This window comes from Hippopotamus amphibius, chromosome 3, assembly GCF_030028045.1.
Source record: "Hippopotamus amphibius kiboko isolate mHipAmp2 chromosome 3, mHipAmp2.hap2, whole genome shotgun sequence".
NCBI classification, from domain to species: domain Eukaryota; kingdom Metazoa; phylum Chordata; class Mammalia; order Artiodactyla; family Hippopotamidae; genus Hippopotamus; species Hippopotamus amphibius.
The window spans coordinates 91858872-91878387 of record NC_080188.1 but is presented as its reverse complement, the minus strand read 5'-3'; the positions used below and the strand labels follow the sequence as shown (position 1 = coordinate 91878387).

The 19516-nt window shown below is 35.7% G+C and overlaps 1 protein-coding gene across 3 annotated transcripts in view; it reads left to right on the top strand.

Moving 5' to 3' along the window:
* Nucleotides 1-19516, top strand: part of FSTL5 (follistatin like 5) — an 803737-nt gene that overhangs the window by 572604 nt on the left and 211617 nt on the right. For all 3 annotated transcript variants that reach the window (XM_057727977.1, XM_057727979.1, XM_057727978.1), the window contains exon 7: nucleotides 5546-5666. In XM_057727977.1, the coding sequence (XP_057583960.1) occupies nucleotides 5546-5666 (121 nt within the window). The remainder of the gene's footprint in view (nucleotides 1-5545; nucleotides 5667-19516) is intronic.

Genomic DNA, 19516 nt, shown 5'->3' with positions numbered 1-19516 from the left:
AAATATATTGAAAATTTGCAAATTATGTCTTAAGAAGAGGAAGTGAGACACTCAGAATGGGAGAAAATATTTGCAAATGAATCAATAGGCAAAGGATTAATCTCCAAAATATATAAACAGTTCATGCAGCTCAATTCAAAAACAAACAACCCAATGAAAAAATGGGCAGAAGACCTAAATAGGCATTTCTCCAAAGAAGACATACAGATGGCCAAGAGGTACAAAGAAAAGCTGCTTGGCATCACTAATTATTAGAGAAATGCAAAGCAAAACTAAAATGAGGTGTCACCTCACACCAGTTAGAATGGACATCAGCAGAAAATCTACAAACAGTAAATCCTAGAGAGGGTGTGGAGAAAAGGGAACCCTCTTGCACTGTTGGTGGGAATGTAAATTGATACAGTCACTATGGAGAACAGTATGGAGGTTCTTTGAAAAACTAAAAATAGAACTACCATATGACCCAGCAATCCTACTACTGGGCATGTACACCATAATTTAGAGAGACCCATGCACCCAAATGTTCATTGCAGCACTATTTACAATAGTGAGGACATGCAATCAATCTAAATGTCCATTAACAGATGAATGGATAAAGAAGTTGTGGTACATATTTACAATGGAATATTACTCAGCCATAAAAAGGAATGAAATTGTGTCATTTGTAGAGACATGGATGGACCTAGAGACTGTCATACAGAGTGAAATAAGTCAGAAAGTGAAAAACAAATATTGTATATTAATGCACATATGTGGAATCTAGAAAAATGGTACAGATCAACTGATTTGCAAGGCATAAATATAGACAGAGATGTAGAGAATAAGCATGGACACCAAGGGGGAAAACTAGGGGTTTTGGGTGGAATGAATTGGGAGTTTGGGATTGCTATATATACATTACTCATAAGAAAACTAATATCAAATTGTACACTTTAAATATATGTGGTTTATTGTCTGTTAATTATATCTCTATAAGAGTTCTAAAAAAAAAAAGAAGGAAAAACAGTAGAGGGAGTGAAGCAGCACTTTCTTTTTTGTGCAGATTCTCTACTGCTGAGAAAGGGAAGAGACTGTTGACCATATTTTAAACAATGTTGTTTTGTGACCTCAAGAGATCTATCCAGCTTTCCTTCTTCCATTTTCCTTATGCACTTTCACTATATTTCTAGCTTATTTTCTTCAGACCTATCAGTGTATTTTACCTCCTTTGTTTTGGCCATTTTGTTTCTACATTCTTCTTTTTTCTCTAGATTACTAGGTCAACCCATGGTTGACAAGGTAGACAGCATGTGTAGGGGTTTAAGGCTCAGACTCTGGAGTAAGCCTACCTGGTTTCCAAGCCTAGCTCTACTAAATGGGGGCCAAATGAAACTAAGGAGATGACTTAACTTCTCAGTATCCCCTGGTAACAAATGGGAGGATGTTAGAGAGTTCTTGTAGGTTTGATATAGAAATTGAATATGTCAATATTTATAAATTACTGAGAGCAGTATCTGACATATAATAAATTTCTATGTAAATAAGGATTAAAATGCATTGATTTTTTAATTTTGCATAGATAATCTGTGGTTTATTATCTTTTAATGCTTACAATGTTTTATAATGTGGAGTATTTCTTCTGCATATAAACATCAATCATTCATCTTTCTCTCCAGGTTTCTAAATTGTTTCATACTCATAAAGTTTTCATTAGCCAAGGTGATATATAGTTTTATTTTAGTATATTTCATGTTTCATATTTATGTATTCTTACATAATTTATTTTTAATAACAGCTTTTTTGAAATATAATCCTCATATAATAAAATTAACCTCTTTAAAATGTGCAATTTCGTGATTCCTGGTATATTCACAAAATTGTTCAGCCATGATGGCTATTACATTACAGATTAACAGGACTCCATATATATTGGAAAACATTTCCCATTACCCCATCTTCTCAGCTCTTGGTAACCATTAACCTTTTATCTATCTCTATGAATTTGGTCATTCTGGACATTTCATATGAATAGACATATAATATGAACCTTTTTTTTCATTTAGCATGTTTTCAAGTTTCATTCATGTAGTATAAATCAGTATTTTATTCCTTTTAATTGGAAAATCATATTCTATTGTATATAGATGCACAGTATGTGTTTGTCCAATCATCATAATTTAAATTAATTTTTATTAAAGTGTAGTTGCTTTACAATGTTCTGCTAATTTCTTTCTTTTTTTTTTAAGAACTTTTATTGAGACACAGTTAACAGACAATAAACTGTGTATATTTAAAGCGTACAATTTGGTATCCCAGTCTCCCAATTCATCCCCACCCAATCCTCCCCGCTTTCCCCACTTGGTGTCCATATGTTTGTTCTCTACATCTGTGTCTCTATTTCTGCCTTGCAAATTGGTTGATTTGTACCATTTTTCTATAGTCCACATATATGTGTTAATATATGATATTTGTTTTTCCCTTTCCGACTCATTTCACTCTGTATGACAGTCTCTGCGTCTATCCATGTCTCTACAAATGTCCCAGTTTCATTGCTTTTTACAGCTGAGTAATATTCCATTGTATATATATATACCACATCTTTTTTATCCATTTATCTGTTGATGAACATTTAGGTTCCTTGCATATCCTGGCTATTGTAAATAGTGCTTCAGTGAACATTGAAGTGCATGTGTCTTTTTGAATTATGATTTTCTCTGGGTATATGTCCAGCAATGGGATTGCTGAGTCATATGGTAACTCTATTTTTAGTTTTTTTAAGGAACCTCCATACTGTTCTCCATAGTGGCTATATCAATTTACATTCCCACCAACAGTGCAAGAGCATTCACTTTTCTCCACACCCTCTCCAGCAAAGTGAATCAGTCATACATATACATATATCCACTCTTTTTTAGATTTCCTTCCCATTTAGGTTACCACAGAGCATTGAGTAGCGTTCCAAATAGAGTCACAGGTGTGGAGAACAAACTTATGCATAGCAAGGGGGAAGGTGGGGTGGGATAAACTGGGAGATTGGGACTGATATATATACACTATTATGTATAAAATAGATCACTAATTAGAACCTACTGTACAGCACAAGGAACTCTACTCAATGTCCATTCATCAGTTGATAGGTATTTGAGTTTTCATTTTTTCGTTATATGAACACTCATGTACAGTGTGTGTATAGACATACTTTTTTTTTATTCTTTTGGGTATATGTCTAGGAATGAAATTGTTACACACATAATGACTCTGTGTTTAACTTTTTGAGGAACTACCAAACTGTTATCCAAAGTAGGTGCAGTGTCTAGTATTCACAATGGTAAAGTCTGAAGGTTCTAGTTTTTCCACATCCTTCCAAAATTGTTATTGTCTATCTTGTTTATTTTAGCCATCTTAGTAGATGTGAAATTGTATCCCATAGTGGTTTTTATTTATACTTCCCTAATGAGTAATAATGCTGTGCTTTTTATGTGCTTATTGCTCATTTATAAATCTTTTCTGAGATATCTATCAGATCCTTTACCCATTGTTTTAATTTGATTGTGTGTCTTTTTATTGTTCAGTTGTATAGTTCTTTACATAGTCTGGATACAAGACCCTTATGAGACAAATAATTCACAAATATTTTCTCCCGATATGTGGGGTATGTTTTCCCTTTTTGGATAGTGTCTTTTAGGGAACAAAAGTTTTAATTTTGTTGAAGTATAATGTATCTATTTTTCTTTAGATACATCGTGATATGTGATTAGCAAAATCTTTGCTCAGGTACCTAGTGGTGAGCTAATGACTGGAGAAATTTAACTAAAGGCTTTGAATCACTATGAGGTTCCAGACTTTGGCGTGATGCTCTAGTTCTGTTTTGGGTTATGTGTTGAGTGGATTACAAGTCTGTCTAAGCCTTCTCTCTGCCTGTGCAGAGTGTCAAGCTCAGACAGAAATGAGAGATTAGGGATTCTCTCTTTCTCCTCAAATGTAAAGAAAGTCCATCTTTTCTGGTTGTGCACACAGTTCTGCACATTTGTGTGGTGTTCTAGATTCCTGGGAGTGTGCACATCTTCTCAAACCCCCTTGTGGACACCTTCCCACTTTTCCTTTTAAGATCTTTGATGTTCTTATGGTTATTCCCAGTGCAAATCTCTGACATAGGAAGCTGTAACATTACACACGTGCTGATGTTTCTCTTCAAAAATGGGCTTAGTAGCAGGACTGTTTACACAGACTCAATTCTAAGTCTTACCACAATAAAAATAAATCATAAGAGACTTCCCTGTGTCTCAGTGGTTAAGAGTCCACCTGTCAATGCAGGGACACAGGTTCCATCTCTGGTCTGGAAAGATCCCACATGCCACAGAGCAACTAAGCCCATGTGCCACAACTACCGAACCCACATGCCACAACTACTGAAGCCTGTGCACCTACATCCTGTGCTCCACAACAGAAGAAGCCACCACAATGAGAGACCTGTGCACTGCAATGAAGAGTAGCCCCCCACTCACCACAACTAGAGAAAGCCAGCTAAGACCCACAGCAGCCAATAAATAAATAAATAAATGTATAAATAAATAAATGTATAAAAAAGTAATGAAAATGGAAATTTTCAGGGAACTGCTACATGGGTCAAATTGTAATAATTCTCTGAGCATGGGGTCTTGGAACTTCAAATCCATTCTTACCCCTCCAGGGTCTGCTAGGATGATGATTTTCACTGCTAGCAGAGTTACAAAGCTGGTGGTCCAAGGCTTCCATGCAGCCGTAAAAAGAGGGAAGCCACCAGCCTTGCTGTTCTTGCTGAAATTAGCCACTTTTTCCCGTAAATTCTCTGTGAGCTGGTGCAAGACTTTATCTATTTCTGAAGTTCTGAAAAAGTTGATTATGACAATTTTTGCCAGTGTATTCATGCCTTTATGAAAGAGAAGATTTTCTGGTCTTTACTCTTCCAGAGGTGCTTCTTGGATTTGATTTTGACAAATCAAGTGCAAGATATTGTTTTTTCCTTTTTTCTAAAACGTTTTCCCCATAAATTTAAAAAGCCATGGTTATTTTTTCTAATGTGCTGATTATTTCCTGGAGGCTTACAAATCCTGTTCTATTGATATGGCTATAAATTTTACTTCTGAGACCTCACTGCTTTACTATTTTTTCCTAGGTAAAAATGTAATTAAAGGATATAAAGATTAATGGATAATTACAAATGTGAAGAATATAGTTAAAAGCTGTTTGCTTTAGCTATAAATAAGAAAAATATTTTATACCTTATTCATTAAGATGTAAACTGAATTAGAATAAATATGTGAAAATTCAGTTATTTTATATAAGCTTATATATTTCAAATAAATACTAAGAGATTATACTTACTAAACAAAACTTGTCTTGGGAAAACAGTAACTACAGCCTATAAAGTCTTCCAATTTTATAGAACTAACAGTGATCATTTTGATAATTTAAAGATGATATTTTAATTGCCTTTGCTCCTGAGTGTACTTTTTTTAAATGAATTGTTAAAATACATTTTAATTACAAACAGCTAATTTTATTTAATTTTACTTTTCTTCTATAGGACTTTGGAGATGATGGATCCTTGTATATTACCAAGGTCACCACAACGCACATGGGCAATTACACCTGCTATGCAGAGGGCTATGAACACATCTATCAGACTCACATCTTTCAAGTGAATGGTAAGAAATGTGGGATAGTTGTAATTGCTTTTTGCTTCAGTAGATGTTCAAAGACTCTCACAGTTGACTAGGAAGTCTTCATTTTGAGTTTTAGGACTTAATGTAAAACTTTCCAATTAAAAAAAAGTGAGTAAAAAAATACAATAAATTTGTACCACTTTTCTCATCAGGAAACATTACAGAGTAACTCATTCTGACTGGAAAATTAAAGCATAGGAAATTTAAACTATTTTTTCAGCTTTAGAATATCAACAATTCGGCAACCATGTAAATTTTAGAAACTGAAAAACTTTAGCCTTTAAAATTTTTAATTAGAACATATGTTTAATTAGATCTTATTAATGATATAGAAAATTTACTTATGTACAGAGGTTTTATAATCTCAGTTATTAATTTAGTGGCTATGAGCATTGGCCAAGTAGGCTGATATCAATCTTACAATCAGTGCTTTGCTTTATTTGACAATTCACATTAGTTATTTAGTTGAATTGATGATATAGGATTGCATGTATGATTCATTAATACACACTAATTAGTGTCCATACACATATATATGTTAATTTACTCTATGGTTTACAAAAGAACACAGAAACTTAATTGGCTTTGCGTAGGAGCAGCAAGGTGGCTAGTGTGATTGGTACGAATTAAGAGGAGAGTTGCAGAGGACATTGGAAAGGCATCTTCTGGGCAGATGACATGGAGCCCTGCAGACCCAGTTATATACTTGGATTCCTATTCTTAGTGTTACCAGAAGCCATCAAAGCATCTAGTAAGTAAAGGGGCAGATTCTGATTTGTTTTTAAATGACTGGAGGCATTGAGACCTGTTTAAAAACAATTATTTTAATAGTCTAGAGGAGATAAAAGTGGCATAATATGTTAATGGTGAAGAGGTAAAAATGTGAGACTTGAGATATATTTTGAAAGTAGATCTGAAGAATGGCATGTGAGTTTGAGAAGAGAGCTTTAAAAATATGAGCCCAAGGAATCTGAAAGAAGCATTTAGATATATGATCATGATATTAACCACAATGGAGAAGGAGCATATTTGGAGACTGAGTGAGATTAATGTGTTTTTTTTTTTTTGTTTGTTTGTTTGTTTTGTTTTTTTGTGGGGACAAGTTAACTTTAATACAATTATCCAGGTGGAAGTCAAGGATGCAGATTAAAGTTTGGAGATCAGAGTGACAGCCCAAGGTTGAATATTTTGCTAAAATCAGTGCACATATACTGTATTTAAAGCCATAAATCTGAGCTTGATGAAGTCATCTTAGGATGTGTATAGATGGATATGATGTTAGGTGATTGAGCCTTGGAGTTGAGATTAACAACTGGAGAAGGAAGACTTAGAATGAACACCCTGTGATGGGAAATACATGTCCTGGAAATCGATTAAGAAAATGTTGGAAAAAAAGTTTGAAAAGGTTGGGGAGTTTATGGTTTTGTTACTGAATTAAGTATTATAGATCCTGTTCCCCCTGCCAAGCAGAGGAGGGTTCTTTTTTTTTTTTTTTTTTTTTAATTTTTATTGTGGTATAGTTGGTTTATAATGTTGTGTTAGTTTCAGGTGTACAGCAAAGTGAGTCAGTTATACATACACATATATCCACTCTTTTTTTAGATTCTTGGGGGGGGGGGGACTTTTTCTGTTTTGTTCAAGCAGCCAATAATGAAGTTGCAGCTGAAATCAACAAAACACAAGCTTTATTCAGTGGCCAAAGAATGGAGAAGCAGGAACTAAGTTCCCAGATCAACTTCATGCCTACCTGGTGAGAGGAATTTAATTTTAAAGAGTAAGGACAAAGGGAGAAGGAGTGAGGCTAATGATGGGGAGGTATGTGCACTTGTCTACTGGGCAGTGATGTTTTTCAATGGGATGGGGTACCATCCATCCCCTTTTTATCCTTTGTTGGTCCTTAGTGTCCAGTCATGGCCACAGGTAGGCATGTCATTTAATATGCTAATATAGGAAAACCAGCGTGTTAATGAAATTCAGGGTCTGTTGGAGGTCAGATTTGTTGTCATCTTGGTCCCAGCTGGCTCCATCTGTTTTTGTCTGTCTGTTTGTTTGCAGCTGCCTTTCTTATCTCTTAACCCTTTAACTTAAAGATTTATGTTAACTCCCTCTAAAGGTGGGGGTTGGTGGGTTTTGAGCAAAGACTTGGAGTAGTTCTGGCAAAAGTTTGACTATTGTTGGCACTCCACAGAAACAGATTTCAGCTTTGGTTTCTGGTACAGACCCAGTTGTCAGCTAGACACGGGTCAAGGCTTGGAAATGGGCATTCATGGAAACCAGTGAATAAAGCAGATGATGTGAGAGGTGAGTCATGCTTGTTTCCAGTGTTCCCAGATATTTGAAATTGGACATTCAGAGAGAGCAACTGTCCCAGAGGACACATACTCTTGGGAGGACAGGACAGGAATGTGTGGGAAGATGTTCCCTATCTGGGTGCTGCATCCACGGTGAAGTGATTGTTGTAGTAAGTCTGGCCTTTGCCTCCCTCTTTGTGATTCTTTACTGGCTGATGTTCTGTTTGACAAAACTAATGCTTTGCACTTTGATTTTTAGTTTTGGAGGGGGGCTTTTTAAGAGATGGGGAGAAAGATTCTCCAGTTTTGCTCTTGGCTGAACATTAGTTCTGTCTTTTATCTCTCATCCTCACTTCCAGCCCCTTTTTGTCCAGTCTAAGTACCAACCACGCTAGAGTTCTGCTAGTTGGTAGAGCAGTGCATGGTACATGTTGTACCTGCATCTGAATCACTGGAAAAAAATATCAAAATTATAGAACCTGGGCTTCACCAGCACTCTCTGGAAGTTTTATTTGAAATCTGCATTTTGAGAAGCTTTTCAGGTAATTGTGATGCATGGTAAAGCCTGAGAACTATTTCAAGTGGCTGTTTTCTGAGTGTCTCCTCCCCATTCACATCTGATGTAGGTTTCTTATATAACTACTCATTTGCAATGATCCAGCTGGGAAGCCCAGGAAGAAGCCTTTGGGCCAAAATGCAGGTGTTTATGTTGCAAGGTGTGCCCTAAGTGGTGTGGGGAAATGCAGGATCCCTATTTCATCTCTCCTGTGGGTTAACTATTTACTCTCTGATCTCAGATTTTTCTGAAGATGGAATATGATATGGGAATAAAGGTCTCAGAAACAGTGCCCCTCTCCCCACCATCAGGCTTAGCATTATGAATTAAGAGGAATTCGATATTAGCAGTGATTGCATAGACTGAGTGCTAATGCTTTCCTTTTTCCAGGAACAAAGATCCCTAAACCTGGGAGTAAAACCAGTCTCTCCTTATTACCTCCTACTACATTTAATCTGCCTTGATATCCTTGGTATAAATGTTTTCATGAAGAGATGGGATTTGGAAAGAGAAACAATATTATATTGGTTGAAAGCGAACATAGAGAAGACTGCAGTAACTGAAGAGTGATGTGGGGTTAAGAGAGGGAATTTTATTTTGTATATATGATTATCTTTTATGTTGATGTGACTAATCCAGTAAAAATGAGAAGTAGCTCATATAAGAGAAAAAGGGGAAAATTGCAGTAATCAAATCTTTAAAAATTTGATATAACCTAGTCCACAAATGGGAGGGTTGTTCTTTGGAAGATTGGTAGTTAATCTGTTGAAACAGGGAGGAGAACAGACTGTTTGGGAGCAGATGCGCAGGGTGAGAGCATGAGGAGACCCTCTTTGCATTGCTTGGATTATTTCAGTGCTATGTTGAATAGTCCCCTACATATGAATGAATTCCATTCCAAGAGTGCATTTGTAAGTCCAATTTGTTCATAAGCCCAACAAAGTTAGCCCTGGTACCCAACAAATACAATCAGCATATAGTACTGCACTGTAATAGGTTTGTAATACTTTTGGCACAAATAACACATAAAAAACAAACAAAAAATGATTTTTTTTTAATCTTACAGTACATTACCTTGAAAAGTGCAGTAGCACAGTACAACAGCTGGCATCAGGGGCTGGCATAGAGTGAACAGGCAAGAAGCATTACTGACTGGAGGAGGGAAAGGAGGTAGGAGGTGGTAGAGCTGAAGGATCATCAGCAATAGGGCAAGTTGCAATTTCACTCATGCCTGATGTTGATGGTGCAGCTTCCGGTTCCTTGCTGGATTCAGTACTATCTGCCCTCTTGAAAAAACAATCCAGTGATATCTGGGTAGTAGCTCTATTTTTTATTTGTCATAGATGACATAGTAGCACTGGATTGCATTCTGAATGGCTGCTGCAACCTTCGTGTGCCATTCTATGTTCAGGCCCTGTGCCTCAAAAACGAACAGTGCTCCCTCAAATAAAGAAAATTCCCTTACCATTTCCTGCATCATGAATCTCTTCAGTTCTTCAGTTACTTCTTCTTCCTCTTATTTCTCTTCATCCTTTTCCTGGGCTTCCAATTCCTGGCATTACATAGCAGTACCAGCTACATCACCACTGCTTTTATGCTTGTTTCCAGACATCCTGGGCCCAAAGTAAAGATACTGTACTACTGTACTCTATACAGAACTGTACAGTAAAGTAAATGGAAGCACAATTTCTTGTCAAGGATGCAGGCACGTGACAATGTAAGCTAGATACATGAACTAACTTACGTGATTGGACATGCAAATGCATGTTTGCATCTTTGAAAGTTCACAACTTGAAGGTTTGTATGTAGTGAACTTACTGTACAAACTATTGAAAGTGGGAGTTTGTGAGAGCTTTTGTGATTTGAGGAGAAGAGATGTAGGGAGGTGGGGTAATAAAAGCAGCAGTATGTAATTGGAACTTTGGGCAGATCTTTGGGTATTCTTGAGATGGTATATATTAGTATGTTTTCCTTCTGCTGTGGTTGGCTATGAATTTGTAATTATAGAAAAAAGAGATTTGAATTTACCAACATTTTATTTGCCAGATGAGTAAGGGGGAGAGAGACAGGCATTAGAAATTTAAGTAAGTTTACAAGAGAATGATTACAATGATGGGACATAATAAATGGTAAGGTAAGGAAAGTGGTAGGTAATGAAAGAAGTGAGACCATAAGAAAAGAGAAATGAAGTGAAAAATTGCCTGGGGTATCCAAGTTCATCAAATACTACTAGAATGGGGTACTAGAGAGAAAGAAACGCAAACCTTCACTCAAAACATTTTCTTAAGGCATCTCGCAATTTCTGTTTATAATAAATACTTCTTTTTAGGTCAAGCATGTATAAAGGAGTGAGTATATGGACCATTAAGATTTGATAAATGTTTAGACAACCTAGCTGTTCTTCTAAATCTAACTTGCCAGTTCTTGCCTGAGCTGAGAGGGAGGAATGAAGTATAGACTAACACTAATTCATCAAATTCAACCACAACTGATAAAAAAACAACCAGCCTTGTTCTACTGCATTTTTATCAACCAAGGAAGATGATATGTGTATTTCAAGGATCATTTTTAATATTTAAACCCATTTGAAGTAGCCAAAAATCTGGGTAGAAAATATATTAAGCATGTATCAGTAAGAGATTATCTTCAGCTGCTGTAACAGACATCCCAAAGGGCAGGCACTTAAAGAAGGTACCAAGTGGTTTTCTTATGTATAAAAGAAACCCAGATGAGGTGGTTCAGGATGGTAACTACACAATGTCATTACTCTCCTATGTTTCCCCTATTTATGGTTAGCACATTGTTTTCTTTATCAGTGTTTTTTCAAGTGGAGGTGAAATTTATGGTCATCATTTGCACATTTCAGCAAGGAAAAGTGATCAAGAGGAAGGAAAAATAATGCCTGACTCCTGAGAGCCAACTTTTAAAAGAACTTTAAAGGGAGTGCCAGCAATAACTGTCACTGGCCCTCTAAATGCAGAGATTGCAAAGGATACTTCTTTGACCTTGGGATTTGTCATTCACAACAATTATTTAGAGGGAAGAGAGGAAGGTGAGAGTAAATACTGGGTAGTAACAGGCCCTGTTTATCACAAAAGATTCTGGTACTTCAAAATATTTTGCAAAAACAATAATAGAATAATGAGCCTTCAAAATAAAATGTTTAGAAATGGTAGAATTAGCTATAAAACAGCAGCCCTACAAGTGATTTGCTAAATAAGTGATCTGTCCCTTTTCTTGGTGTTTCTCTTTCCTTTGGTTTTATATTGTTTATATTTGCCATAATAACTTTAAATATATGCTTTGCATATAAATAAATGCAGTAAACTTGAGGTCACTCAGAACAGTTATAGGCCAGTAGCAAAAGAATAGTTGAGAAGGAGCTGTGACACTGAAAAATACAGTGAACATGCAAGAAAATGAAAATTAGCTAGAAAAATAGCACATTTATGGCCCCAATAAATCTAAAACTAGTTTAACTCATTTTTCATTCTCCAGCCATTTTTCAGAAAAGGTTAAAAAGACCTTTAGAAAATCAAGTTTCCATAGGGAATTTAACATATTTGTTTTAACAATTTGTCAATTACTAATAAAAATAACATGTATTATTGATTACCAAAAAACTCTGCAAATACCACAAGTCATTGGAATTTGTTAAAGAGTGTTTTTGAAGTGCAAAGTCTATTTAAATATCCTAGGGTGCAAGCCAAATAAAAGTCTATCAATAGCCCTTTTTCTTTTTGAACAATGCAAAATTAGATTATTGAAATATGAGAGTGCTTCTGTGTCCTTGTCAGAAGAAACATTATGTATAAATCAAAGGAGCTTGACTCTACCAGTGGAATTCATTTCATGCTTTTCTTTTCCTTTTACATAAAGCAAATTGTCTTTAGATCTTCTGCTTAGGATACAGAATGTGTGAAGTGTTAAAAGTCATTCAGTGTTTATACTACCCTGTGGGCAGAAGGCTCGTCCATATTCAAAACAGATCTATATGCATGCTGTTATTTCTCTCTCACTTACTGTTTAAGACCTCACATACAATATCAAGGTTTTTTTTTTTTTTTTTCCTGCTCATGTCAGAAACTTCTGCACAAAATTGCTGGTTTTATAGGATGTCTATGTAGAACAATTCTATTTTTCTCCTTCAGAGTTTGGAAACATCACTTGGAGCTAGCCATAGAGACACCAAAGCATCACCTTCATTACTGATAAAGCTTTTTAGAGAAAGTGGTTTAAGTCTGGATACACAGTGGGCTGATTCTTCTTGCATCATAGAATTGAACTTCCTCATCCATTCCCAGGCAGCCTTGCCTGCTAAGCTTTTAGAAAGGACAAAGTACAGGTGGGAATAAAACCTTCCTGCAAGCAGTAAGGTCCTGAAAACAGGAAGCAAATGATCAAGTTCCTCCTCTCTTTTCCTCCTACTGTGAGTTATTAAAGAATGAGAGAGAGAGGTTTTGAGGTTTAATCTGGCTCAGTGATTTTCTAACTGTGGTTCTTGGGCAAGCAGCAAGAGCAACTAATTTTATTTTTAATTTTAATTTTATTTTTTAAAATGTTTTATTGAAATATAGTTGATATACAATGTTGTGTTAGTTTCAGGTGTACAGCAAAGTAATTTAGTTATACATATATACTGTCAACTTAAAAAAAAATGTGCAATGTGAGAGTTGTGAGTTAAGTTTTATTTGGGGCAAAATGAGGACTGCAGCCCAGAAGAAAGCATCTGAGATAGCTCTGAGAAACTGATCCAAAGAGATAGGGGGAAAGAACAGTACATGTGTGATTTTGGTTAAAGGGAAAACCATGCAATCAAGCACATATTGTTTACAGAAGGTTTCTGCTAGTGTCGTGCAGGTTACTGCTAGTCATGAGGAGCAGACATCCCCATGAAGGATATTACCATTTTTCTAGATATGAGGAGATGCAAGAATTGGGCTCATAAAGTTGGCTCCTGAAAATATCTGATTCTCTAAATACCTGTTCTGCCAGTTTTGTATAGAGCACAGAGTGCCTCACTTCAGCTCTCTACCCTGAACACCTTTCAGGGGGTATTGAAAATCAGCAGCTGCAGCAGCACATGATTTAATCCTTGTAGAGGTAGATGGCAAGTGGCAATGGTGAGTGCCAATTGTGGTTGACAGGGCTCCCTCATGGTCATAAATTCGACCATGCTTTGGGAGGCATTTCATGACTATTTCATCCCATGGTGCTAGAAAGGCTCATTCCTAGGTCTGATGAGGATTTTGTTGACAGTCCACTCAATGTGCTATTGCTGGGCTAGGTCTTTTCAACAAGTCAAAGGTCTCTGGCCCACCTGTATTTCTAGTCTGTTATGGTCCATGAAAAAAAAAAAAAATCCCTCTTGTTGTATATTTCCATACCTAGAGTTACACCATTACGATCATTGATCATGTATAGATCTATATATTTGATCAATTGCTTTAAGTTGCCTAGCCATCATTATTTTTGTCAGTGGCTAAGTCACACATTTGGTAATACAAGAAAGAATAATCTTGTAAAACAGGCAAAAAACAAATAACGTAGCTAATAATATTGATAGAGTTATAAGTAAATATTTAAGCCAAGAAATTCCATTAGGTGTAACCCAGTATATCCCCAGGTCATCTGATTTAGTCTATTCTATACCAATCTTTATCTTTCAGGGAAATTATATTTTGACACTATCCATGAGGCCTCCAACCCAATTTTTTGGGTTACTAGACTGGTTATCCTTAGTTTAACCATTCCCAAGATAAAGGGGGGTGTTAAAACTTAAGTGACCACAGTCTGCTGTTAACCACACAAATCCATCCCATAATTGTGGGAGGTTTTATTCCTTGGCTGAAATATTGCTTGTTGCTCTGATTGAGCTTGAATAACTTTAAAGGAAAACTCATTTTTTTTTATGGCCAGGGTCAGAGCAGGTATTAAGACTTAGCTAGGTGAGAGGATCCCCTGAACAGGACTATATTTTTTTTCCTCTAGAATAAATTCCATAAGGACCATCAAATTAGAGCCTTGGAGGGGAGAAACCCACCAAGGTAACACAAAAGTACTAGTCATAGGTAATTGGCCACAAACTCAACAATTGGATTGATTTTTTAAATTATCATAGGATTATGCCCATGATAGGAAAACATTTGATTCATACATGAAACTCTAAGAAGTCAAGAAAACATTATAAATGATCATAAAATTCAGATCCAGGATCTTGAGCTAATTGTCTACTTCTGATATCAGCTTCTTCTTGTCTTAGTGTGAGTGTAGTTTCTCCTCTGGTAATTGTCCCTCAATCTAGATTGGAGATTGTCCTTTAAATTATGTATTTTCCAGTATGTACAATCCCCTGGTTGTAGGTTATGGGGCATCTGATTTTTATCCAAAGATAGATTACTGAGATAAGCTTTAGAAACAAACTTAGAGTGTCCTTTTAAAAATTCAATCAGTTTAAGACATTGATGAAAGAAATCAAAGATGACACAAACAGATGGAGGGACATACCATGTTCCTAGATTGGAAGAATCAACATCGTGAACATGACTGTACTACCCAAAGCAATTTACAGATTCAATGCAATCCCGATCAAATTACCAATGGCATTTTTCACAGAACTAGAGCAAGAAATCTTACAATTTGTATGGAAACACAAAAGACCCCGAATAGCCAAAGCAATCTTGAGAAGGAAAAATGGAGCTGGTGGAATCAGGCTTCCTGACTTCAAACTATACTACAAGGCCATAGTGATCAAGACAGTATGGTACTGGCACAAAAATAGAAAGGAAGATCAATGGAATAGAATAGAGAACTCAGAAGTCAGCCCAAACACATATGGGCAGCTTATCTTTGACAAAGGAGGCACGAGTATACAATGGAAAAAAGACAGCCTTTTCAATAAGTGGTGCTGGGAAAATTGGACAGCTACATGTAAAGAATGAAATGAGAACACTTCCTAACACCATACACAAAAATAAACTCCAAATGGATTAAAGACCTACATGTAAGGCCAGACACTATCAAACTCCTAGAGGAAAACATAGGCAGAACACTCTATGACATCCATCAAAGCAACATCCTTTTTGACCCACCTCCTAGAATCATGGAAATAAAATCAAGAATAAAGAAATGGGAGCTCATGAAACTTAAAAGCTTTTGCACAGCAAAAGAAACCATAAACAAGACTAAAAGGCAACCCTCAGAATGGGAAAAAATACTTACCTATGAAACAACAGAGAAGGGATTAACCTCCAAAATATACAAGCAGCTCATGAAGCTTCATACCAAAAAAGCAAATAGCCCAATCCACAAATGGGCAGAAGCCCTAAATATACATTTCTCCAAAGAAGAGATACAGATGGCCAACAAACACATGAAAAGATGCTCAACATCACTCATCATCAGAGAAATGCAAGTCAAAGCCACAATGAGGTATCACCTCATACCAGTCAGAATGGCCATCATCACAAAATCTGGAAACAACAAATGTTGGAGAGGGTGTGGAGAAAAGGGAACTCTCCTGCACTGTTGGTGGGAATGTAAGTTGGTACAGCCACTATGGAAAACAATTTGGAGGTTCCTTAAAAACTACAAATAGAACTTCTATATGATCCAGTAATCCCACTCCTGGGCATATACCCAAAGAAATCCATAATCCCAAAAGAAACTTGTACCATAATGTGTATTGCAGCACTATTTACAATAGCCAGGACATGGAAGCAACCTAAATGCCCATCAACAAATGAATGGATACAGAAGATGTGGTATATATACACAATGGAATATTACTCAGCTATAAAAAGGGATGAGATGGAGCTATATGTAATGAGGTTGATAGAAGTACAGTCTGTCATACAGAGTGAAGTAAGTCAGAAAGAGACGGACAAATATTGAATGCTAACTCACATATACGGAATCTAAAAATGGTACTGATGAACTCAGTGACAAGAACAAGGACGCAGATACAGAGAATGGACTGGAGAACTCGAGGTATGGGAGGGGGCAGGGGGTGAAGGGGAAACTGAGACGAAGCGAGAGACTAGCACAGACATATATATACTACCAACTGTAAAATAGGTAGTGGGAAGTTGTTGTATAACAAAGGGAGTCCAACTCAAGGATGGAAGATGCCTTAGAGGACTGGGGCAGGGAGGGTGGGGGGACTCGAGGGGGGGAGTCAAGGAAGTGAGGGAATATGGGGATATGTGTATAAAAACAGATGATTGAACTTGGTGTACCCCCAAAAAATAATAAAAAATAAAAAATAAATTAATTAATTAATTAAAAAAAATTCAATTAGACTTTAGTAGAGTGTAATAGCAAGGAACTATCCAGGAAGTGAATCTTGGTAAGTATAGATGTTCATCAGCATAACTGGCACATAATATTGATTGAAACATATTCTTTTTCTCTCTAAAATTTTCCTCATTTTTACTAAATATAACCAAATTGAGACTAAGTCTGGTCTAAAAAAAAAAAAAAAAGCTTGTCCCAATAATTTATGTAACTATAATTGATCACATAGATTTCTCATTTTGCTGAAACTTTTATAAGGAGTCTCAGACTGAACTTTTAAAAGACCTCTCAGGGCTAGGAAAGTCATGCTAACAGCTTATCACAGATTTTGCCTAACAGATCTAGGTGAATTCCTCCCTTTTCAAGGTCCCCAAAATACCTTGAATTTTCTATACCTGTTATTGAGGTAGCCTTCCTAATTTATCTGATAAAGCTGCTGGGAACCTAAGTTTCCTATGTCTGAAGGAAATGGATAGAAAGAAAAGATAGATGTTTCAATCCTGCTTACAAAGGTAAAATTTGCCTAATTACTGTAAGTCATAATTAGTTTGAGGGGAAGGTTTTTCTTTCATCTGGAAAACACAGATTTAAACCAGTAATTTTTCAGATGGAAACCATAAAGTTTGTAACCATATTCACCAGTTCACTCAGTCCTATGGAACTAATCCTTTTCATTAAGTTTATGAAGCCATCAGGTTTTTCTTTAGGATTCTCCAATTTCTTACCTAGCTCAGGGTTATGATCTGAAAGTCAGAAACTTGTATTTATCCAAAAGTCCTTTTTTCATAAGTCTTCTTGAAGAGGAAGTATTTTGCAAAGACATCAGAATAAAGCCATAAATGTCTATAATGGCATAAGTCTTAAGAAGGCTCATTTAAAATCTGATTGCAATGTAAGCAACAAAGAAACTTGGTTACTGATGTAACATACAACCTTTTAAGATAATAACTGGAATTATTACTGATAACATTTTACAAGGACACATCAGCATTTTAGGAACTCCATATAATTTCTAGAATATCCATGTTAACAATATTTGCCATACACTGAAACCTAAGATGATTTATTACTCATTTGACAATACTTCCCATGTAACTTAATGTACCAAATGAACCTAGTTTTATATCCCTCTTTGGGAAGTGTCAGGGGACTTTGAAGCATCCCAAAGTTAGCTAAAGGTCAAAGGACTTCATTAGATTTTGATACAGGAAGTTCTTTCAAAAATATCAAAAAGTGTTTAGAACACTCAGTCAGATAGAATCACAGGTCACTTTGAAACAATAGCTATTCACTTAGCCAAAGTAACAATAAAAGATTTCAAAGGAAAACACAGAACAGATCACTTAAAAGGTAAGGAAACTTAAAGTCTGTTATCAAAGGCAGTTCAACATTCAAGAAAACTTGTCCTCTTAACTGAGAGAAAAGCCAAATTCATGTTTTTCACTGGCTTACTTTTAAAATTAATTTACTCAACTAAATTTATTCTAAACTTAGTCAATCCTGACCATGTACAAAACTCTTTTCTCAGGGTCTAGTTTGCACAAACCTTTTCATTACTTTCTGTATCCATTACTTTCCCATCCAGAAAGAGCCACCTGTAAGTTAGATCTACTTCCTTTTCTCTTAATCTATTATTTTCCCATCCAGAAACAGCCACCTGTAAGTCAGACCTACTAACTTTTCCTTTAATAAAAATCCAGTTCCATTCCTCATGACTTCTTTGCCGAAAACACACATCCTACTTTCCTTAAGCAACCATAAACTGTCCTTTATGTTAGCATTCTGTAGATTGGTGAACATAAATACCAGTGATAATTTCTAAAAACATTTGCTTACTTTAGAGAACATGGCACCAAACATATTTATTAATAGTCCAAATTATCTTTAGTTTCTCTGTAAGAGGAAGCAAGTTTTTAGTAATTAATGTTTCAGTATCTTATTTTATTTGGGAATGACCTAGCTATTTAATAAGCTTCCATTCCTTAATTTAGCACAATTCTAGAATGTCAAGTTATCAGAATCTGGAGAGAGTATTTTAGATAGACATCCCTAAAGCATAATTATTTTAATAGAGTTTTTTATCTACAAGCTCTTATCTCATTTACATTTTCTTTCCTTAAAAGTTTCTTCACATCAAGTTACTTTGCTTGCTGACAAGTTTGTAACAGATATAACAAGATTTTATTTAGCTTATATTACACCTAGGCATAATAAAAGTAGTTTGCTTAATGTTGATGACTTTTTAAAAACATGTGTATATTAGTTAGATCACCAAACATTAATACCAGATATTAATTTAATGCTGAATATTTCCCAGTTCACATGAACCTGAAATTTATTTAGCTTAATTTCTCTCGTATGTAGAGTTGTTTAATTTGTAAGTGCTTAATTTTCTTTAAGCCAATTAAATAGAGCTCATTTACAAATTAACCAAAACAATATTATACAAAACACATACTGAGACATGCATGTATCCAGACACACACAAGAGATGTAGTTGCATTTTCTAAACTTAGTGATGAATCAAATATCATAATATAAAACTCACTATTTATAAATAATAATTGAAATAAGAAACAATTTTAAAACCCTTTTTCCATTTTTTTCCCTTCTCAATTCTCGGGAATTAGAGATGGTCTAGATAAGATAAGTGTTCCTGAGAGCTCTGGTCTTAAAGCACAGGGAGAGAA